Here is a 20,402-nt window from a genome sequence, read left to right as displayed (position 1 = left end):
TGGCATTTCATCTTGTACGCAAGATTCGGTCTCCCAATCTGGCAGCCTATCGTTAATCTAGGTACATGTAGGTAGTGGTCGGCTAGCCTTCCAATCGTCACGCGTACCCTTGCGACCACCCTCGCTTGGTTAAATGGGTCGATGCGGCCATGGCCTCTGAAGAAATGGACAAGTTCGCAAAGATGGAGCACAAGTGCCAGCTGAACCAAGAACAATAGCTATAACTGACTCCTAATAATGATATCCGGTTGTGATGTAGGTTCAAGCACCTTGCGAAGAAGTATTTCCCCTGTCTTCTCCAACGGATCCTAATTGCAAATCTCTCCTGAACGCGACCAAACTGAAAGAACCCAAGTCCTCTGAACTCCTTAGCGCCTCCCCAGATTTGAAGCATGGCGATGCAGCCCCGTTCGGTTTCGGGCTGTGGGGACGAGTGTCCGACACAGAAAGGAAGTCCGCCTCATCCTCTATGCTGCCAATATCTTGCGTCCTGCTCGTATCCAATAATGAAGAAGTGCCATGGGATCGAGCTGACCGAGCTGACCGAATCTCGACTGTAGACAACTCGAGGTCTGTACCAGTACCCAGGCGGACATCAGGGCCTGATCGCGTGACCTTTTTCTTGAGGTCCGTCAGGAGTGCTATCAGCCTGGAAGCAGCACTCCAGGATCGTTCTTTGTCCGATGGCTGGTCTCGGCCATCTGTTTCCCCTTCGGTAGTGACCGAAGTGCCACGTGCCTCTAGGAGCTCTATTCTCCTTCGTAATTCAGCATCTGAGAGGTAAACTTCATCTTCTACCAACGTGCGCGTAGACGACGTCAGTGTATCCGGAATGGGAGACATATTCGAGGTCCGACTCCAGTCACGGTTGCTGCGCATAACCGTTTCATGGTCATTCTGTTTCCGCCGTCGAGCGCGGTTTCTCGCCACCCAGTATCCCAAAACAACCGCCACGAGACCGACCACACCTGAACAACCCAAGCTAAGGAGGAGGACGCCAGTATCGAGTATGGAGTAGTCGGGTGTAGCAGAACTCATGTCGAGAAGTAACTCGTCCGATGCGTCAATTGGGATTTTGGGCAAAAGAATCGCGAGGCTGTAAAGGAGTACCTCGAGCGAACTGGAGCAGTAAATAGGCAGGCGTCTTGACACGCCCAACAGAGTGGTCACTGTGGGATGGGGGTTTCGCTAAGATACAGTGCCCATGGGAGCGGGAATGATATAGGCGCGGATTGTAGAGCACCATGAGCAGGTGGACAAGTCAGAGGCAAAAAGAATGAGCCTCAACTTTGAAGAGACGACCAAAGGCGTACAATCTGCAGTCCGATGGAATGATAGTCGTGGGTATGAGGATCAGTGAGAAACAATCGGGCGTGTCGAATAATTCATTCACACGTACGAGATGTAAGATGTCGAGAGTGCTTTCCCAGATTGAAATCAACTCTTCGTCGTTCTTGACAATATGTCAGAGCATCCCCAACGCCGGAACCAAGGTGCCTTTCTGGTCAAGCATATATACACTGCCGCTAGGTGTCTGGCTCATGCGTGAGAGCCATTTTCACGCAAAACTTTATCTTCAAGGTGCAATTTGAATAGAACTGAAGTGCGAATTTCCGATTTTATTCCAACGAGGCCAAGTCGGCGAGCTCTGGGTTCACGGTCGAGTTTCCTCTCCTTCTACGTTCCACCGGGGCATCTCTCTGCTCGATTCCAGGCCCGATCGAATGCGAGCTCCTGTGACGAGGCCACACCTGGAAAGAGTTGCCGTCAGTACCATATACCAGCGGACAAAAGTAACCTAACAAGCAACAATGCTGGGGACGATTTCTCTTACATTGGTTCCACTCCAGCCCAGACGGAAGGCGAATTCATGTGCCAGTAGCTCCCCGAACCCTAACATCATTCCGTTCACAAAAGGAAGTAAAAGATTTATGGCAGCACCTCGGAGGATACCCCAGAGTGTGGGTGGCTGATATATGATCACATTCTGTGCCCCATTGTTGTCGGAGGATTGAGGTGGGGATGACGAAGGAGGAGATATTGAGGAATATGCTTCGGAGTCCGAGGGTATAGTCAATTGAGACGCGGAAAGATCGTGAGGAGGTGAGGGAGATTGTTCGGATCGTGAAGCCATGGTCAGATGTATGACAATGTTGACCACGAAGATCTAGCTTTGGAGAAGTAATGAATTGTCAAGACAATTGTGAAACCGCTGGCATCTTCGGAGAGACGAGGAGAATAGTATCTGTCGAGGAGTCCCGAACAAGAATAGTCAATATATTGCAAAACTGGTGATCAACTCGACCGGTTCGTGAGGTTACAGAAGGGTTGAGCGGGACAATCAATCTGCGTTGAGATGCTGCGCTGTGTCCCGCCTGCGGATACTGTGCAGTGCTAAGGTATAGCACACAATTATTAGGTAGCCAGGCTGCGCCAACTAGCACGGTACCTTAGAACTGATGAGTAGCTCCAACTGGCCGCTGGGAACGATTTCTTCGGGCCTTTATTACATAAGCCTCGCTTGGTCGCTTTAGGCCGCTGTAAGTGACGTACCGCTCGTTACCACCGCCTAAAGAGCCTCCAACCGCTGCAGTGAACTGTACCGTTCTTTGCCTTGCAGCAAGTTGAACCACTAGGTATCAACAACCTGGCCTTTCTTTTCAGCCTTTTACAGTGTCACCCTTGCATTCGTGAGAATCGGCATTCACTTGTTGAATCTACCTCACTCGACCTCGATCGAACGGGCTTCCCCCTTCTGCCTCTTTCTTAACCTCGTTGGACCCCTCTCCCCTCTCTCTCCCTGCCTCTTATTCTGGTTTTCCCTCAGGAGCAACCATGGCGGACTCACCCGATCACGACACTCTCATAGCGCAGTTCTCGACCATTGTTGGGACGTCTGCGGACCAGGTATGGCCGACATTGGGGTTTTTTCCAGGGGACTGAAGCTAACCAACCCCGCAGGCGCACCAGTACCTTGCCTCAAACGACTGGAACCTAGAAACTGCTCTAGCGACTTATTACGCTGCTCAAGATGATAATATGGAAGACGAAGGGGATGACTCAGACTATGACGATGAAGACGAGCCGGCCACATCCCACCAACCCGAGTCTCAATACGGTGGTGGTCGAAGATTAGGCGAAGGCCCGTCGGATCCCCAACCGATTCCTGTTGCTTCTACATCTGGCTCCTCCTCGCGACCGAAGAAGGCGCCAACTACAAAGAAGAAGTTTGCTACACTTGGTGATTTCAGCGCAGGGGGTACAAATGGAGATGACTCCGATGACGACGAGAAGCAAGATCTATTTGCTGGCGGCGAGAAATCTGGTCTGGCAGTGCAAAATCCAGATGATCTCAAGAAGAGAATATTGGAAAAGGCGCAAAAGGCTGGCCCGCCACCAAAAGATACGCCACAAAAGAAATCCTACTTCACAGGATCCGCCCGTACCTTGGGAGGCGACGATGCCCCATCGCGGGAAATCCCTGCACCTCCTCAGCCTAGAGGTCGAGCGGAACGGGTCGAGCGTGTTCTGCACTTCTGGCAAGATGGATTCAGCGTTGACGACGGCGACTTGTATAGGATCGATGACCCGAGAAATGCCGAAATCTTGAATCTGATCCGACAGGGACGGGCACCATTGAATATCATGAATGTCCAACCTGGTCAGGAGGTGGACGTCGAAATCAAACAGCATGACGAGAAGTATGTCAAGCCAAAGAAGAAGTTCCGGCCGTTTGAAGGATCTGGTCATCGTCTGGGAAGTCCTACTCCTGGAATTCAGTCAATGCCTGGTGCTTTCGCCTCCGAATCATCTGCGTCAAGTGCTGCACCTGCCGCTCCGGCCCCTCCTACAGCAGAAATCGACGAGTCAAAGCCTACGGTGACTCTCAGAATCAGCTTGGGCTCAGGTACACGGTTGACGTCCAGATTCAACACGACGCAGACGATTGGCGACGTTTACGACTTTGTTCGACGAGCTGAGCCTGGTGGCAGGGAGTTTGTGCTGCAGACCACTTTCCCGATTGTGGAGCTGACTGACAAGACAAAGGTTCTTGGGGATATGCCGGAGTTCAAGAGAGGCGGTGCAGTGATTCAGAAATACATCTGATGGCTGACAGAGCGGCCAAGTCAAATAAAGGACTGCTAGATTGTCTGGATTGGGAGAGCAAAATGCTCTACCTACAGAAGCCCCATGAGAGAATAAAATAGACCTGTATGAATGATTGAGTTCACAATCCCCAATATCTTCTGCGCATGCTGTTACAATGTATATGCCAATTAGCAGCAACTGAATGACTGCGGACTTTTTGGAAACCACGCGATCATTCGGCGCACTTTCCCCATTCGGACGGCAGTACTATTTCCTTAGAAAGCTTTTGGCATTGAACTCGAAGCTGGCCGATCATCCTGAGCATTACTGGTCGTGTCCTCAAAATGTCGTTATCCCAGGGACTGAGGTGGTCTGGTCGAGGCATAGGCAATGGCCGCCAAAGATTAGTCCTCGGTGTGCGAGGTGTGCGAAATGTAGGCATGCCCAATTGTTCTCCATGGACTGACTGACTGACTGACTGGCAATCCAGTTCTCTCTGCACACTTCTCGAGTCGCTCGTCCACAGGCGAAATTGACACGGACATCGACCGGTACAGTCTTTCAAGGCTCATATCAAACGCGCTCGCTTTCTTTATTTGGGTGGGGAGGCAAAAAGGCTGCGGAAGAGGTTGCCAACACACCACCGTCTTCTGCCGCGGAGACTGCTGCTCAGGCCTCAGGTTCACCACAAAATGTGGTCGAAACAGTGAAGTCGGTAAAGGCATCACATGCGACATCCGACGCTCCAGATCTTACTTTTACGCACCCTCATCCAGTCAGCCCGGCCGAGCCAGAAGCCTTGCGAAACCTGGAAAACGAGATTCTCAAACCCCACGGCGCAACACCACCTGCAACCGAGACCGGCGATGTTCCTGATCTAGCATCGATTCCCGAAGGTTTGGGATACCTCAAAGATGCCTGTGGGTTGGACTTTGGCTGGGGTCCGACGGCCATTTTGGAAGTTTTACTGGAACACCTCCACATCACGGCTGGGCTATCGTGGTCCGCCTCTGTGATCGGGCTGGCTATCCTCGTGCGGACGATATGTCTGCCCGCTTTGGTTGCTGGAAGTGACCAGAGCGCCAGAATGAGAGAGGTACAAGGAGTGCTAGCGCCACTGAGGGAAGAACTCTCGGAGGCCCTCCGGAACAACAACAGACAGGCAGCCATGGAAAAACAAGCCGCATTGCGATCAATCAACAAGGAATACGGAATTTCCCTTCCCAAAGCGTTTGGAGGAATCCTTCTCCAGATCCCCTTGGGATTCGGAGCCTTCCGACTGCTCCGCAACGCTGGAACCCTACCCGTCCCTGGATTCGAGACTGAACAGTTTCTCTGGTTGACCAACCTCTCCTCGGCTGATCCACTCTACGTATTACCCATTTTGACCGGCTTGATGACCTATCTGAATGTAAAGACAAATCAAAGGTCGACCAACATGGGCAACCTCGCACGGATTATCACACCACTTTTGCCCATCGTTTCATTTGCTGCTCTTTCGTTCCAACCCGCCGCGCTACAATTATACTTTTTGGCCAACGGCATATATACGCAGATGCAGTCGATGTTGATCCTGAACCCAAGGTTCCGACGAATGCTGAAACTTACACCGTTGCCGTCCTCGCCCAGTCCATCGGGCCCGACCACAGCGACGGCGAAACCAAACTTCGCCAAGATGAAGGTTGGAGGACAGAAGCCTTCTGTTGTTGAAGAGCAGGCTCCACCCACCGACCGAAGTGTCATTGACAAAGGTGTGGATCTGGTCAAGGAAAAAGGATCCCAAGCGATCAAAGGCGTGTTTGGGAATATGAACGAGGCATGGCAGAAGGAGAAGATGAAGAGAATAGAAAAGGAGAGACAGGAGAAGCGTGCCGCCACGATAGCCAAATACGAGGCTCAACGGAGACAAGATCTCGAGGAGCAGAGATATCAGCGAAACGCTGGCGCTGTCGGACCCATGCGGATTAACCAGACTTCAGAGGCGCCTTTGTCTTCGAAGAGAAGGGAAGAGAAATAAATCTGAGTGTGATTAAGATGGAGTCATCACCGGCCGACCACTGTTTGAGGCATGTTGTCCCGCGACTATATCCCGCTTGACATGCCACTTCAGGGGGGCCGCCTATGCAAGAAAAGGACCTCTTGGGTATTGTTGCATGAGAGCTTCGAGGGACGCCGGCCGCAAAAAGGGCGTAGGGGTGTGGCCTCCTAGAACACCTGGAAGCCGTCTTTTGAGCCAACCGAATGACATCACAATGGCCGTGGTCATTCTGACAACTGCAACTGTAGGCAGTTGGTGTCTTCCGGGCCGCCGGTGGCGGTGGAGTCGAAGCTGGGATCTTTGACACGCCATTGTATATTGGTGAGATGTACGAAAATTAAGTGTATGGCAAGAGACTCCTGGGGGATCCAATACTACTACTACTACCACCGGCCTTTCTACTCGGGCGTCCAAGCCGTTGGTGATGGTAGTGGTAGTGGTATCGAAGGTGGTGGGTGAGCGGGTGTTTTCAAAACCAAAGTCATGCTTGTTGTGTTCGCAGAACTGTATATTTTACATACTTTGTGCCCCCGCGAAGGAATCTCAAAAAGAAACTCTGATCACCACATACTTTTGCATTCAATCGTGGCATTGTCTTCTAAGTATACTGCTGAAGTGTCGGGGCGATAGAAATCAATGCATTTATGTGGCCTACAGCACGAGACGTATCGACATGATAGCATGGATTCAGAGTTCAAATTCAGTTCAATATTTTCATTTGTTTTAACCCAGAAACTCTATCGCTCGCTGCTAAGCAGATCTAGTGATACACAATGCATTCGTTTCCTTTGGCATCCCATTCCAACCAGGAGGACCACAAATGCTCCATCGAACTGCCAGTGTACCGCCAAAACGATATATGTACTTTGTCGACAAAATGCAGTGCTGGTAATGTACAAGTATGTATATAGGGTTGTGCGAGGAGGACCGTCCTCGTCAAGACGGCTCTGAACCAGATGTCGTTGAAGTCGGCTCGTCATGGTCGCGGTCCACGTATGCAAAACCGCGCCGGAGAAGACTCCCAAAAGCCATCTCGAGCCGGTGAATGCCGGAAAAAGTCGATCGAGGTGAGCGGCAGTCAGGGGAGATCAAGTGAGGCGAGGCGAGGCCAAAGTGTCTCGAATCGGACCAAGGACTCAAATGACACATGGGGCATTCAGATGCCTCCACTATCCGACCGACCATCCGAGCAGAATCGTATCTCGGATGGCACTTCATGTCATGTCGCAATTTTACCACGCAGTATAGCCACCATCGATGATCAGCTAAAACAGATCAGTTAGAAAACCACCACATTGACCAGAGAGTTCCGGGGGGGAAACGTACCTGAGAGCCCGTCATAAACGTACTCGCATCGCTCAACGCAAACAACGCCGCGCCTCTATACTCGTGCGGTTCTGAAATCCGACCAAGCTATAACAGACAAACATATAACGTTAGCACCACTGTTCCGATGCCTCCCATCCCCAATACACTAAACAATCACTCATCACAACTCACCATGTTCGCCGCTTCCCAAGTCGGTCTCAGCTTCGGATCGTCCTCGAAATTCTTGAGAACCATCGGCGTAATAATGTTCCCCGGACACAAAGCATTGACTCTGATCGGCTTCCCATTGACGGCTTTACCCCATTCCATGGCCAGATTTCGCGTCAATTGGCAGACCGCGGCCTTTGACGAATTATACACCGACGACATGAGGCCCTTGTTGGCCACAAAGCCACTCATGCTGGCGACCATGAGGATCGAGCCGGGACAGTTGTATTTGATCATTTGCCGCGCACAGCTGGCGGCCGTACAGTAGACGCCCTTGTAGTTGATGTCGAGCATTTCCATGATTTTCTCGGGCGGGTATTCGAGTGCCGGTTTGACGTATTGCACGGCGGCCGCGGTGATGGCGCCGTCCATGCGTTGGTGGCGGTCGGCGATTTTGGAAATCACGCGGTCCACGTCGTCGCATTGCCGGACGTCGATTCGATCATACAACAGTTCGCCGCCGTATTTGGGCCCAAGGCGTTTTTGCACGTCGTAGAATTCTTCTTCGGGCTCGGGAAGGCGGTCGAGACAGTAGACTGGAACGGAAAACAGACAGACGTCAATATGCTAGGTGAATGGAAAAATGAGGGAAACTCATGTTGGTGTTGCTTACCCTTTCCACCGGCTTCAACTAGTGCTTCGGCCAGTGTCAGGCCTAAGCCGCGCCCACCGCCGGTCACGACGAAGACTTTGTCTTGGAGGTCGAATTCCTTGAGCCGCGCGGGCGCTTGATGAGGATCAGGGAGTTTTTCTTTGATTGATGGTGCATTCTCGGTGGCGGCGGTTGTGGTTGTGGTTTTGTTTGAAGAGAGGTTCCGTCTTTGTTGCTGGTGCTGTTGCTGCTGTTGGTGTTGTTGCTGTTGTTGGATCTGGATTGCCGGTTGGATGGGCCGGGTGAGGGATGAAAATGGTCGGGGGTTGTTGTATGTTCGGGCTATTGAGCGGGTGCTGGGAAGACAGCTCCGGAACATGCTCCCTTGTACGCGAGGAACGGTTAAAGGCATGGTGTATCGATATCTCAAGTTACTTGGTAATGTTGATGCCGGCGAGATTCAATGATCAGAGTATGAGGTACTTAGTTTGAGTATGTGAAAGTAAAACGGAGGACAAAAGAAACAATAACGTGGACAGATGGATGGGTTGAGAGAGATGCAGTGGTGCCAGGCTGTTAGGGCTCGAGCAAGGCTGGGGCCAACTGTTATATTGGTTTCGACAATTTCCTGGATGTGGTAATCAGCATGACATCGTAAGGTACCTACGGACTACCTAGGTACTATACCACTCGCACCTCGTAATAGGGGCACTGAGGCGGTTGATGGCATTCTCTGTGATGTACTTTTTCATGGGCAAATTGTTTGGTATGACGTTATAGCCTCGAGCGAGCAACATCACGGCGGGGCCAAGATGGAAGATTGTTCGCTGGATACAAGACACGAGAGATCGATGGATGGATCTATCCACGCCGCTGAGGGCGATCAGTTCAGATTACCTGTTGACTGAGTTACCATGGACGGGACACGACTTTCATCATACTGTGTGCCGGTGGGTTGGTGGTTGGTTCGGGCAAAGTGCGGTGTTGAGAATGCATACCTCAAGATACTGTACCTCACTACATGACCTTAACCTGCCGGTGCAATACTGTGATTATCGTGATTGAAAACTCCCCAAGACATAGCAGATAGCTCTAGCTCAAGGTACCGTAGCAAGCCGACCGGTGAGTTGTCGGTGGTGGTGGTGGTGGTGGTGATGGCTACGTTGTGGCTGGCTTTCTCCCTGTGACGGAAGACGAGACGCACTGCAAGGCTCCACGACCACGCAATGAAATCTCCGATTGGCCTCGCGGAACATGCGTCCGACGAGACACGGCCACGAATCAAAACCAGTGGATCGCGATGGGCTCAGGCTTGACGTCGTCCCTTTTAACTTCCATGGAATTGTGGTACATGGCATCGAAGATTGGGGACATAAGAGGCGACGGTTGACGTTGCCTTTTTCTGGGCCTGCCAGCTTACAACTAGCCACAGCAGATCTCTGACCGCCGGCGTCTCTCAAGCATGAAATTCGGATTTCTACAGTACCATTCCGTCCTCTAGGTACCCGCCACGTACAATTATCTCGATCAACTGCCAGCCCACAAACAGTGGGACTGGAGCATCATCAGACCAGGTCCATCGTCTATTTCCCGGCCGGACCCTTCCTGGTCAACACCTTAGTGACTCTGATGCAATACCCGGCCCCCAACGCCGTCAAAATATGCCACCAGCCATGCAACTCGAGGGCAAACGCCCACGGCAGCCCGACATGACTCCTAGTCTCCCGCAACCAGCCACAGACGGCGCCGTCGATCAGCCACACGACGAATCCGGCCAAAAAGCAAAAGCCACCCACTCGGAACCGGCCGATCCAGTAGGCTTTTTCCTGGCCCTCGAACCGTCGATGAATAAGATAGAGCACACGTGGCCAGATGGCCGTCACCAACAGGGCAAACGTCGCGTTGTGCAGCCACAGTTGGTACAAATTGTAGTGGACTGCACTGATGACGCCCAGCACCGCCGTTAGAGTTGACCCGAATGCGATTCGGAACCCCGCTGTCTTGTCGAAGGTGTATAGCTCGTAAATGATGGCCGCGCATACCCAGAACATGGACAGGTCGTCGCCCATCTGTGTGGCATATTTCAATGTCAGATGGTATGCGAACGAGGTCACGCCCACGAAGAACAGTGCGAGGTTGGGGAATGCAGTTGTCGACAGTAAGCTTTCGCCGGGCTGGAGGGTTTTGAAGGCCCAATACACTAAAGCAAACCGAGAGTCAGTCGGAAGGTAATACTGACTGGGGAAAGTAGGTAAGATATGTACACACCATATGCCAGGTTGGTGAAACTGTTGATCAGCTCCGCGACCATAAAAGTGACGCCGTAGTCTTCTTCACAAAAGCTACAGATAGAATATATGCGTTAGCACACCTCCTCAATGTATTAGTATGGGACCCGCAAGCCACAGACAGTGAGAGCTGCTTAGGTAGATGTTGGTGATACCAGTAGTGCTTGTTGCAGCGGTGCACTGCACTGGACGACTGGAGGGGGAAGAATACTCACTTCGCAATTGATGTCGGCGGTCCCCAAAATCCATGTTGGGCATGAACATCGCCTACAAAATTCCGTTCCACATGAACCATGGTTCCGAATCGTAGCAACAACTTTCGCTGGCGCTGTCGACGTCGAAGTCGTTGTATTCAACCTCTGTGCACTGCACGGCACGGAGCTCGTCTAACAAATCCGAATCCTCGACAAAAACTTGAATTGTCCGTTGTTGCTGTTCCGGTGATACGATATGCGAGAGCAGCACTGCAGCCAGCGAGTATGGAGACAAACCGATGCGGGAGCTATTGCAGTAGTAGGATCGAACGACAGTGTCCGTATTATTAGTCAGATCGTCTTTCTCCTTGCAGCAATCTTGTCCACACACTGGGCCCCAGATAGAGAAGTCGATTCAAGGACTTGCGATGGTGTTTGTACCGAGGAGAAAATTGTAATGATACCTTAGTGATCGACGAAGTTGATGGGCGAGGTTTGTACTGCTTATTATTAGTAGTTGTAGGTGCATTGAATTATTTCAAGTTATTTTATTTGGCTGACAGTGGCTGGGGGCCAGGCACCAAAGGTTACAGCACGCAGTAACAAAAGCTTCCGCCTAGTAAGGCTGAGATTGCTAGGGACTTACTGCACCCATGTAGATGCCATATCTCGTATTATAGTCTTCCCTAGCACGCCCTTTGAGACATACCCTGGTACGTACGTACCTGGGAGGTATCCCAGCACTCGGGTACCTGCATCTCAGGAATGTGGGTGCCTAGGTATCCTTATATTGCGCACAGTACCTGAGTACCTAGCTAACTATTGTATACCAAAGTACCGTATCCGCCGTTATCCAACTACCGAATATGCCTTGATAATGTTCAAAATACCACACATCATATACTGTGCTATATGTACGCTGTAAAGCACTGCAGCCGTGCCACCAATCCAGGTTCAAAATACTGCAAATGGTATATACCGCGGTACAGTGATATCTCCGGTTTGTCTCGCACCGGAATTCAATAAACTACTAGCATCCCTTGCCAGGGCCTCATGTTCAGGAATCAGAATCAGTCTTCTGTCTTCAACAACACTCTCAACCCCTTGGACTCCAATTTCGGAAACGGCGAGAAGAAATCATGTTCCATCTCCAGATCCCGCTCGGAGGTCTGGAACAGATCTGCATCAAAGCGGGCAAAGAAATTCGCAATGGTCAAATACAAATTCATCAAGGCCAATTCCTTGCCGATGCAGCTGCGTCCGCCCCGGCCAAAGGGGGTAAAGGCCTTTTCGAGCCGTTTGAGTTCAGCGTCCTCGACCAGCCACCGTTCAGGTTTGAACGACAACGGATCTGGATAGACGTGTTCGGCGGTATGGTTGTCTCGAATGGTCATGCTGATGACTGTGTTGGGAGGTAGGACATAGACGCGGTCGTGGTCAGTCGTGTCCTTATCCCTTTTCGTTTCGCTCTTGTCCTTCTTCTCGTCAGTGGATCCGGTGTGCGTGTGTGCACGATAAGTCCAGGCATGTTTCCGGTCGACCCGGGGTAGTCGACCAGAGACACTGTTGGAGAGACGCAGGCCCTCGTTGATCACCGCGGCGAGATAGGGGAGTTTCCTGATCGTGGCATAGTCGTCTAAGGGATTCTCTAGACCTTTAGCACGCTCTGAGGTGAGCACTTGCTTCAACTCTTCCTTCAGCCGCCGTAGCACTTCCGGGTGGGTGAGCACATGGAAAACGATCGTCTCCAGAGAGATGCCTGTCGTTTCACTTCCGGCACCTACGAGCGTCCGGGCTTCCTGCGTCAGACGGTCCACGGTCTTGTCGCTTTCTGGAATGGCATCCGAATTGACGATTCCGTCCAATACTGACTTGTCGCTTCGTTTCTCGGCGTGAACGGCTTCTTCAGCTTGACGGGCTAGATCCTGTTTAGGTGACATTTCGTTAGTCGTTCGCAAATTTCTCAAGTGATATTCTTGGCCATCATTTCGTAGTTATGCTAAAAAAAGGGCTCATGCTTACCGCTTGAAACTCAAACGTTTTCCTTCCGCCTTCCGTGGCCGTCATATCAACCAGCCATTTCGGCATCCGCATGAAGAGTGGAATAATGATCGGAATATGTCGATGCCAGACTGCAATGTACGAAATGGTGCGAGCCTGTCTGTTGTAGTCCTCGGCGAAATCAATCGAGTCCAACAGATTGAATCCCCGCGGCATGCAATAGTCGGTGACCGAATCGGCCGCGAGACACCGGAAAGCATTAGACAGGTTAACAGGTTTGCCCTCTTTGCGCATCTCTTCCAGCCGCTGACACAGTTTGGCTACCTTTTGACGCGACGACGACTCCAGGTTCGAAATGGCCGAAGTGGCGAAGAACCGGCTCATGGCCTTGCGTCGCGCGCGATGCAGGTCGACATTGGCCGTGCCGAAGCCGGCATCTTGCGAGCCCACAAAGGCATAGTACCACGGATCTTTGTCAACACGACTGGTGACATTGTAGAACTCGTCGAAAAAGTCCGGGTCTTGGATGTGAACTTCATTGGGGCCTATGCGAACAATGGGTCCTACAATCCAGGGGAAGCAAATTAATTAGACCAAAGCAAGGCTTCTCGGACCGTGCCGGGCATATTTTGGAAAATCCTCGGAGACCCGGCCTGTGACACTTGAACTTACCATATATGTTGTGTAACTCTTGGATCTTGAAAGCGAACTTTCCTCCGAGAATGCAATCGTAGTAGAAATCATAAAGGCGTGAAACGGCAGCCAATTTCGGCCCAGGAACTTTGGACAGAGGGTGGAAATAGAGATGGTAGACAGCCACTGACGCGATGGCAGCAACGCCGATCAAGGCCAATAAGATCGGCAAGCTCAGGTAAGCAATGGCCCCCATTATTTCCTGATGGACGGATGGGATGAAACGGGGGTGGTATTGCGCCTTTGACGGTGAGATACGGGGCGTCTTGAAAGGGTGAGAAGAGTAAGAAAAGTATCGCGAGGGAGTGACTCGGCACAACTGGTTGATTTCACTCCATGTGATGATGGCGATTTGGTAATCAGATTCACCTGGTTCTCTGCTGGTTGCGGGAGTCGAACTTGGAGGGACCAGCAAAGGACCGAGCTTTGGTTAAACAGCGACCTCCATCGGTTGATGCGCGACCGTCTGTCTCGGCTGGCATTTTAGTCTGGGAGGCTAGAACCAGAAGTTGAAGAGCTCCGTCGATTAGAGCTCGCTTTGACGATGGAGACTGTACCGAGCTTAGCTGGAAATCACAGACCACAGACCACTGCCATGCTGGCAAATGGTGGCATGAGAGGATAAGCACGATGTCCTCCACAGCAGTAGTTTGCTACTACTGCCGCCACTACTTACTGCGCATGAGGTTGGGTTGTGCGAGTCTCCAGATGTGATGAAGAACTTGAATGCAACGTGGCAGAGGGGACAGCAGCTAAGTTAATTTAGTACCTTAGGACTGCAGTGCTAGTTGTAGATTGTAGCAGGAGCGGGAGGTGCCAATGGTGGCTGAGTCTCCAGGGCATTAACCCACTGCCAATGCCAGTCCCGGTGCCCGTGGCCGCCCACTGCTCTCTCCAGCCCCTGCAGTCTCTAGGCGGCCAGCGCCCGGGGAAGCCAGGGCGTGCGTCCGCAGTCTCTGGCCTTCGTGATCTTTTCCACAGCGACAAATGATAGTAGAAGCCGTGGGTGCCTAGGTACAGTAGGAGTTAATAGGATGCATCGGCCGAGACAGATGCGAAGCTGTCAATCGGCATCGCTTGTTGTTCCTGCGAACTGCTGGTGATTTGGACAGCACCGACGACTAGTGGACAGCTACTGCAAAGAATGCTAACAACCACCACCATCACCACCATCACTACCGCTACCGCTATCTTGCCACCGCCACGGTCGGACAGGCTAGAATCCACATCTGCATGACAGATTAGCTGATAGTTGCCATGCGACAATGTCTCGAACCGAGCCGAGAGACCCTAGAAGCACATCATCGGCATGTGTTGTCGTCGAGGTCGTTTGGTGCTGCTGCTCCTTTGGACCGAAGACGAGAGTTGAACTCTCAGGTTGTAGCAGACATCCCCGGCCTCCAGAGCTCCTTGAAGCTCACCTTTCGATCATAATGGGTGCAAGAGTGCAGAATCAGGTACATACTCATTCCAGTTGCATATCGACGGCTCGCGATTCTTGATGATATTTGATTGGGGTGGTCTGTCAATTGGCACACGGCGAAAGACGGGTCTTCGTTTCTGGTTGGTGCCAATCCCAATCCCAATCCCAGTCCATCACGGACCTCTTCTCCCCTGGAACTTGAACGGGGTTCAAGCGGGAGCCACCTTTAGCCACGAGGTGATCCTCAGGATCCTCCAGGCCGCACAAGTAAAGTGAGACCCCGGAGCTGGACGGTCCAGGCGCAAGTTGCAAGTGGCTGCGTGCCGCCGGGCCTGACTCGAGCTGTGGTTAACAGACCAGTCCCTAATCCTTCCAAGCCTCTTTGCCCCGTTGTACCCATTTTATTTGGTGCCCGCCATCAATAATCAGGCTCCGATGTCGAGCCGCCTTTTTATGTCGCGTGGAAGTCGTCAACTTCAACCTCAGCTTACGACCAACACCCTGAACCTCCGCCCGCTATCTCCTGGATGAACAAATATCGCCAATCGTGAGTCAATCAACAGTATGAGCGACACGTAGGAACAAGTCCATCTTCAGCTTCAGGTTTCGACAAACATCAATTCACCAAAACTATTACTTCGGGCCTGGCCTCTCTTTGGCCGGCCATGTCAATTCCCCACGACAGCGACGCGGATTCCGCGTACGGCGACAGCGTCTTCTCCGAAACGACATCTCTATCATCCAGCGTCTTCGACTACACATACGAGAACGGACGACGCTACCACTCATTCAAAGCCGGCAAGTACTTTGCGCCCAACGATGAACAGGAACAAGAACGGCTGGACCTTCTGCACCACGTGCAATCCATGGTCCTAGGCGGCGAACTACACCGAGCGCCTGTTGAAAATCCGCAAAGAATTCTCGACATTGGCACCGGCACTGGAATCTGGGCCATCGACATTGCAGACAAATTCCCCGAAGCCCAAATCATTGCCACGGACTTGTCGCCCATCCAGCCGTCATGGGTCCCGCCGAATTTGCAGTTTCTCGTCGACGACTGTGAGGCCGAATGGACCTTCGACCAGAAATTCGACTGGATCCGGATCGGAAACATGGGCGGATCCATTGCCGATTGGCCCCGTCTGTTCCAACAGTGCATGGACAATTTGAATCCTGGAGGCTGGATTGAAGTCATGGACTTTGAGGCCTGGGGGTCCACCGACGACAATAGCTTGCCTGAAGACAGTTCCTATCACAAATGGCAGGTTGAACTTGGCAATGCGGCCACCAAGTTCGGGAGGGTCATGAATGTGATTCCTCAGATTAAAGGCATGCTTGATGATGCTGGCTTTCAAGATGTCAAGGAGGAGGTCTACAAGGTATGACTTGACCAGACACAAATTTCTGGCTCATATGTGGCTAAATGGATTAACCGTGTAGGTCCCTCTGTCGCCGTGGCCGAAAGATAAGCGGTTGAAAGAGCTTTCTCTTTACATGAATCTCACCATGACTGAAGCTGCGCCTGCTTATAGTCTTGCGCTTTTCACTAGAGTGCTCGGCTGGCAGAAGGAAGAGGTCGAGGTTCTGATGGCTGGTGTGAGGAGCGACCTGAGGAATCTCAAGTATCATCTGTACACACGGATGTAGGTTGATCCCGCCTCAGTATCAACTAAAGTTGCTGACCAACTGTTCTAGGCACGTTGTTTGGGGGCGAAAGCCGTTATGATGGACTTGGACCGGGACGACTATGTGTAAATAATAACGACGCAATGGGATGGGATGGGAATTTGAATTGGGCTTTTGACGTGAAGTGACGATTGGGATTGGATTGAACGGGACAATGATCGCCATGCTTGCTGTTTGGGTAGACGGGACCTTAGTGAACGACCGTTGACAAATCTGATGGGTGGCTCGAGTGAATATTGTCTTGTTGAGAGGAAGCTTCAGATGGCGCAAACCGAAAATGATGGACGGAACGACACTACGCTCTCAATTCAAATGTGTTCTAGCAGGATATGCTAGGCCTCTGTGCTTCCTGCGATATTCCTTCTCTGTACAATTACACAACTCTTACACACCAGCCAGTGTCCTGCTCTGACTGGGCCGTTACTAAAGCCTTAACTCCAACGGACCAAAGCCTAGATTTCTTCACAGGATTCGAGCCGATCTTCTATCCACAGCCTGACTACCTAAGGTATGTTCCTTATTAACACCGGCCCACAAGGCTGTGGATTCGCTACCAGTACTACTACTAGTATTTCGAGCAATAGAATCAATCCGCCATGCCATGATATTTACAGCAAGGGTACGCCAGAAGGTAAGGTGGTTGAGATATCTTCTTGGTTGGGTATTCAATATTGTACATACATGCTGCACTCTCAGACTCTCTGCACAAGGCAGGTAGTCCCATCTGTTCAAGTTCGGGATCACATCAGATGAAAATCTTCGATGGATGACAAACAGCACAAGAGCAACAACAACATCAACTTCAACGACGTTGCAAACTTGCATGTAACCAGGTTTCATTTCGTCCATCTTCGCCCACATTCGCTTCATTCCAGGCACATATTGGGCATCTTTTGCTCCTCGTGTCAGATCGCTTCGTTGCCTCGGTCGCTCGCGTGGCTTCGCTGCTTCACTTCACCTCTCTCCTCTCCTCCTCGCTGTTATATTGCTTCGCTGGTTCGCGGTCATGGCTCCGCTTCACCTCGTCTCGCGCCGCTTCACCTCTCTTCGCCAGCTCATCTCTTCTCCCTCCTGGTAAGATTACAAACCACACCCTCCTGCTGCACAAACCAATGATTGCAAATATGCCACTCCTTATCCGGCTGTGTGAGCTCGACCTTAAACTCCCGGAACAACTGCGGCAACACCTTCTGCATCTCAATCATACTGATGTTCCTCCCAATACATTTCCTGCTGCCTCCGCCAAAATTCAACTCGAGGATATTGTCCATCTGCTTCAACTTCTCTTCCGAAGCATCGAGCCAGCGTTGCGGGTTGAAAGTATCCGGATCCTGGAAAATCGATGGATCCCGGTTCGTGACCCACGGGTTAATACCGACGATAGTACCGCCGGGGATATAATGGCCCTGAATCTCGACGCCTTCAGCAGGCACATGGCGCTCCATCAGCAGTCCAACGGATGGATGGATGCGCATGGATTCTTTCAGGACGGCGTTGAAATAGGGCAATTCGGTGGTAGACTCCTTATAGGAGATGGAGTTGCTGAGTTTGCCTTGTTTGTCGGCCGAGTCGATCTCTTCGACTACTCGCCGCATACAGTCTGGGTTCTTGCATAGGTAGTAGATGACGGCGCGGAGGGCGATGGCGGTAGTGTCGCTTCCTATAAAAAAGATTTGTCAGACTCTGTACAATACGGTACAATTGGCAATGTTGGCAAAGTGTTGTTCTTACCAGCAAACACATTCGTGGAAAGATGAACAATAATATCCCTCGTATTCATCTTGTTCGGATCCGAAGATTTCACATACGCCCATCGCGACAACATATCCCTTCCCTCAGTGTCGGCATTAATCAGCTCGCCGTCACGCTTGATCGAGGCGCGAGAGTTGATGGCTTTCAATGTAAACACCAGTACTTGATTCCAGGTCTCCATGGCGGGCATGAGGAGTGCAAACAGCGGATTGCCCAGCAAGTACTTGTGGTATTCGGGCACCTGGCCACAAAGAGCCGCATAAGCCAACATTCCCTGAATAGCCTGGATCATGCCGTCGACGTCCTTTCCCTGCTCGAGAAACCCGAGCTTGCTCGCAAACGTGACTTCGCCGACGACGTCAAAGGCAAAATATTGCAGCCACATGCCCAAGTCGACGGGTTCGCGGCGGTCCGCAAACTCGCCTAGTCGCTGCATGAATAGCTTGATGCATGAATCAATGGCTTCTTCGGATTCAAGCAGGTTCGGCAGACTGTACGCGTGCCCGACTTTCCGCTTCTCGATCCGATGGTAGTTTGGGTCGCGGGTCGAAAAGAGATTCATCTCAGGTCGTTTCTTCCATGAAATGCATTGGATCGGGTAGAAGCCGGATTTTGTGTAGTTTTCTTTGATGTTGTAGAATACCGGGATCATCGCCGGGTCGGCCACTGACACGACATTGGGTGCGATCCGTACTAGAGGTCCGTATTTTCGGTGCACGTTGATGGCGGTGATGTGGGATTTTCCCTTCCAGACGTCGTAGAGTCGCCAGAATTTGGTGTATGCTGCTAGTGGAGGGCCGGGGATTCTCACGAGGTGAGGTTGGAATTTGTTCCATAACAAGCGAAATACAATGAAGGCTGCGATAAGTTGCAGCGGATAGGTTAGTGCCACATGTTTTAGTTGTGCTAGGTATTGAGAGCTGTTGGAGATGGCTGTCGGAGCCATCTTGGTCGAGAGTTCGGTCAATCTCCCTGTGTAGATAGAGCTGGTGGTGGTTCACAGAGACCGAGGGTGGTTTGACTCGCGCCAGACTGTCGGTGACTGAGGCTGTCATTGTCGTTATATAGGCAGGCCTCGGATCCGGCGGTGTGATTCTCAGCCATCGGATCTTGCTCCTCTTGCTGTGCCTACAGCATCTCCATTCGGACGTGGGTGGCATTTGGTTACCCTGCTCTTGATTGGCTCTTGGTGGCTAGCTAAAGGCTGGGTCGTATATCCACGGGGCAGAAGCCTTGCGGGGTCTGGAGAAGGAAGGTCTGGGAGTGCTCGATCCGGGGACCAGGATCATCGCTGGGCAAGGGTGATGAGGAGGCTGTTGTGGGTCGCTGCTTGCTTTGCCCGTTCCATGATTGGTTCATTGCTACCCCATTGACCCGGACTGGGGACTGGGGGCTGCGTTTGGGCTTTGTACTGGCTCTTCTCCATGACCCGAGGAAAAGGGCGGTGTTAAGGTTTCGTCTCCAACCTTTTTTCGGTCTGTGTCAGTAGTAGTGTGTGAAATTGAGACAGCCCTGCTGACTTGCTCGGTCCGGGTCACCACCAGCCCTGATTGCCTGGCTAAATTCTTAACCGAGAGTCCTGTGTTATCTCGAGACAAATGGCAAAGCAGCGGCTGTGTGATGCAGAGCCCTACAACACATATCTTGCCTACCTGTATGCATGGTACCTGTTAACGAGAAAGCGCCGTCCCTGGAGAAGGAATTCTGTCATAGCTTGTTTGCAGCATCGGGTGTGTTCTTTTGCACAGGTGGACGACAGCCCGTGCCTTCGCATCTGAATGTGTGTGTGTGTGTGTGTGTGTGTGACGGGCGTACCCGCCATGTATAATTGAACAACTCATAAAGCGGTCCTACCTGTTAACGAAACTGCTTTGTCCAAGCTGTTCGTTCATCAGGAAGGACAACAACGTCTTATATTATAGGAACATATGGTGTAGCTGATAGACTAGGTGTTTTCCAGTGCCTGATATAGTGAGTAAGCATATTTACATCAAGCGGCCTCAGGACACAACCAAGGTGGTATACGAGCATAGTCTATTCGCGAAGGAGGGCGACAGCGCTATATATAGTATTCACAAAACGATAGGATTAGCATACGCTTGATGAGAAT

At 51.6% G+C, this 20,402-nt stretch overlaps 9 protein-coding genes across 9 annotated transcripts; 3 read left to right on the top strand and 6 right to left on the bottom strand.

The window, feature by feature from the left end:
- Positions 1–261: 261 nt before the first annotated feature.
- HMPREF1120_03384 (uncharacterized protein) lies at positions 262–1,038 on the bottom strand (the record flags this gene model as incomplete). Its single annotated transcript, XM_009157452.1, has 1 exon — positions 262–1,038. The coding sequence occupies one exon, from the start codon at positions 1,036–1,038 to the stop codon at positions 262–264; it is 777 nt and encodes a 258-aa protein (XP_009155700.1).
- A 581-nt stretch (positions 1,039–1,619) lies between these two features.
- Positions 1,620–2,134, bottom strand: HMPREF1120_03383 (preprotein translocase YidC subunit; the record flags this gene model as incomplete). The annotated part of the gene is made up of 2 exons (XM_009157451.1): positions 1,620–1,751; positions 1,835–2,134. 2 exons carry the CDS (start codon positions 2,132–2,134, stop codon positions 1,620–1,622), a joined length of 432 nt encoding a protein of 143 aa, XP_009155699.1.
- Positions 2,135–2,480: 346 nt separating this feature from the next.
- HMPREF1120_03382 (uncharacterized protein) lies at positions 2,481–4,243 on the top strand. Its single transcript, XM_009157450.1, has 2 exons — positions 2,481–2,907; positions 2,962–4,243. Exons 1-2 carry the CDS (start codon positions 2,836–2,838, stop codon positions 4,105–4,107), a joined length of 1,218 nt encoding a protein of 405 aa, XP_009155698.1. The 5' UTR covers positions 2,481–2,835; the 3' UTR covers positions 4,108–4,243.
- A 29-nt stretch (positions 4,244–4,272) lies between these two features.
- Positions 4,273–6,915, top strand: HMPREF1120_03381 (preprotein translocase YidC subunit). The gene is made up of 2 exons (XM_009157449.1): positions 4,273–4,523; positions 4,580–6,915. Exons 1-2 carry the CDS (start codon positions 4,434–4,436, stop codon positions 6,104–6,106), a joined length of 1,617 nt encoding a protein of 538 aa, XP_009155697.1. The 5' UTR covers positions 4,273–4,433; the 3' UTR covers positions 6,107–6,915.
- Positions 6,814–9,402, bottom strand: HMPREF1120_03380 (short chain dehydrogenase/oxidoreductase). Its single transcript, XM_009157448.1, has 5 exons — positions 9,254–9,402; positions 8,277–9,152; positions 7,628–8,199; positions 7,454–7,540; positions 6,814–7,392 (listed from the first exon to the last, which is right to left on the bottom strand). Exons 2-5 carry the CDS (start codon positions 8,665–8,667, stop codon positions 7,360–7,362), a joined length of 1,083 nt encoding a protein of 360 aa, XP_009155696.1. The 5' UTR covers positions 8,668–9,152; positions 9,254–9,402; the 3' UTR covers positions 6,814–7,359.
- A 175-nt stretch (positions 9,403–9,577) lies between these two features.
- On the bottom strand, positions 9,578–11,307 carry HMPREF1120_03379 (uncharacterized protein). Its single transcript, XM_009157447.1, has 3 exons — positions 10,759–11,307; positions 10,524–10,597; positions 9,578–10,455 (listed from the first exon to the last, which is right to left on the bottom strand). Exons 1-3 carry the CDS (start codon positions 10,836–10,838, stop codon positions 9,839–9,841), a joined length of 771 nt encoding a protein of 256 aa, XP_009155695.1. The 5' UTR covers positions 10,839–11,307; the 3' UTR covers positions 9,578–9,838.
- Positions 11,308–11,372: 65 nt separating this feature from the next.
- HMPREF1120_03378 (cytochrome P450) lies at positions 11,373–15,195 on the bottom strand. The gene is made up of 3 exons (XM_009157446.1): positions 13,411–15,195; positions 12,760–13,301; positions 11,373–12,662 (listed from the first exon to the last, which is right to left on the bottom strand). Exons 1-3 carry the CDS (start codon positions 13,625–13,627, stop codon positions 11,808–11,810), a joined length of 1,614 nt encoding a protein of 537 aa, XP_009155694.1. The 5' UTR covers positions 13,628–15,195; the 3' UTR covers positions 11,373–11,807.
- On the top strand, positions 14,372–17,016 carry HMPREF1120_03377 (uncharacterized protein). Its single transcript, XM_009157445.1, has 3 exons — positions 14,372–16,233; positions 16,295–16,497; positions 16,550–17,016. Exons 1-3 carry the CDS (start codon positions 15,520–15,522, stop codon positions 16,578–16,580), a joined length of 948 nt encoding a protein of 315 aa, XP_009155693.1. The 5' UTR covers positions 14,372–15,519; the 3' UTR covers positions 16,581–17,016.
- A 148-nt stretch (positions 17,017–17,164) lies between these two features.
- HMPREF1120_03376 (cytochrome P450 oxidoreductase) lies at positions 17,165–19,923 on the bottom strand. The gene is made up of 2 exons (XM_009157444.1): positions 18,272–19,923; positions 17,165–18,200 (listed from the first exon to the last, which is right to left on the bottom strand). Exons 1-2 carry the CDS (start codon positions 19,236–19,238, stop codon positions 17,596–17,598), a joined length of 1,572 nt encoding a protein of 523 aa, XP_009155692.1. The 5' UTR covers positions 19,239–19,923; the 3' UTR covers positions 17,165–17,595.
- Between the last annotated feature and the right edge of the window lie 479 nt (positions 19,924–20,402).

This window comes from Exophiala dermatitidis (assembly GCF_000230625.1).
Source record: "Exophiala dermatitidis NIH/UT8656 unplaced genomic scaffold supercont1.3, whole genome shotgun sequence".
NCBI classification, from domain to species: domain Eukaryota; kingdom Fungi; phylum Ascomycota; class Eurotiomycetes; order Chaetothyriales; family Herpotrichiellaceae; genus Exophiala; species Exophiala dermatitidis.
The sequence above is the reverse complement of the archived record's forward strand: the minus strand, read 5'-3'. Positions and strand labels throughout refer to the sequence as shown.

Excerpts from the sequence above, each read along its gene's own strand:
- HMPREF1120_03382 (XM_009157450.1), top strand. The coding sequence starts at position 2,836 with ATGGCGGACTCACCCGATCACGACACTCTCATAGCGCAGTTCTCGACC. Across the intron at positions 2,908-2,961 it reads TTGGGACGTCTGCGGACCAG|GCGCACCAGTACCTTGCCTC; the intron begins GTATGGCCGACA and ends CCAACCCCGCAG.
- HMPREF1120_03381 (XM_009157449.1), top strand. The coding sequence starts at position 4,434 with ATGTCGTTATCCCAGGGACTGAGGTGGTCTGGTCGAGGCATAGGCAAT. Across the intron at positions 4,524-4,579 it reads GTGTGCGAGGTGTGCGAAAT|TTCTCTCTGCACACTTCTCG; the intron begins GTAGGCATGCCC and ends CTGGCAATCCAG.
- HMPREF1120_03380 (XM_009157448.1), bottom strand. The coding sequence starts at position 8,667 with ATGCCTTTAACCGTTCCTCGCGTACAAGGGAGCATGTTCCGGAGCTGT. Across the intron at positions 8,200-8,276 it reads AGTTGAAGCCGGTGGAAAGG|TCTACTGTCTCGACCGCCTT; the intron begins GTAAGCAACACC and ends TTTCCGTTCCAG. Across the intron at positions 7,541-7,627 it reads CTTGGGAAGCGGCGAACATG|CTTGGTCGGATTTCAGAACC; the intron begins GTGAGTTGTGAT and ends TGTCTGTTATAG.
- HMPREF1120_03379 (XM_009157447.1), bottom strand. The coding sequence starts at position 10,838 with ATGGTTCATGTGGAACGGAATTTTGTAGGCGATGTTCATGCCCAACAT. Across the intron at positions 10,598-10,758 it reads CCGCCGACATCAATTGCGAA|CTTTTGTGAAGAAGACTACG; the intron begins GTGAGTATTCTT and ends TTCTATCTGTAG. Across the intron at positions 10,456-10,523 it reads TTTCACCAACCTGGCATATG|TGTATTGGGCCTTCAAAACC; the intron begins GTGTGTACATAT and ends GGTTTGCTTTAG.
- HMPREF1120_03378 (XM_009157446.1), bottom strand. The coding sequence starts at position 13,627 with ATGGGGGCCATTGCTTACCTGAGCTTGCCGATCTTATTGGCCTTGATC. Across the intron at positions 13,302-13,410 it reads AGAGTTACACAACATATATG|GACCCATTGTTCGCATAGGC; the intron begins GTAAGTTCAAGT and ends CCTGGATTGTAG. Across the intron at positions 12,663-12,759 it reads AAACGTTTGAGTTTCAAGCG|GATCTAGCCCGTCAAGCTGA; the intron begins GTAAGCATGAGC and ends TCACCTAAACAG.
- HMPREF1120_03377 (XM_009157445.1), top strand. The coding sequence starts at position 15,520 with ATGTCAATTCCCCACGACAGCGACGCGGATTCCGCGTACGGCGACAGC. Across the intron at positions 16,234-16,294 it reads TCAAGGAGGAGGTCTACAAG|GTCCCTCTGTCGCCGTGGCC; the intron begins GTATGACTTGAC and ends TTAACCGTGTAG. Across the intron at positions 16,498-16,549 it reads TATCATCTGTACACACGGAT|GCACGTTGTTTGGGGGCGAA; the intron begins GTAGGTTGATCC and ends CAACTGTTCTAG.
- HMPREF1120_03376 (XM_009157444.1), bottom strand. The coding sequence starts at position 19,238 with ATGGCTCCGACAGCCATCTCCAACAGCTCTCAATACCTAGCACAACTA. Across the intron at positions 18,201-18,271 it reads TTCCACGAATGTGTTTGCTG|GAAGCGACACTACCGCCATC; the intron begins GTAAGAACAACA and ends TCTTTTTTATAG.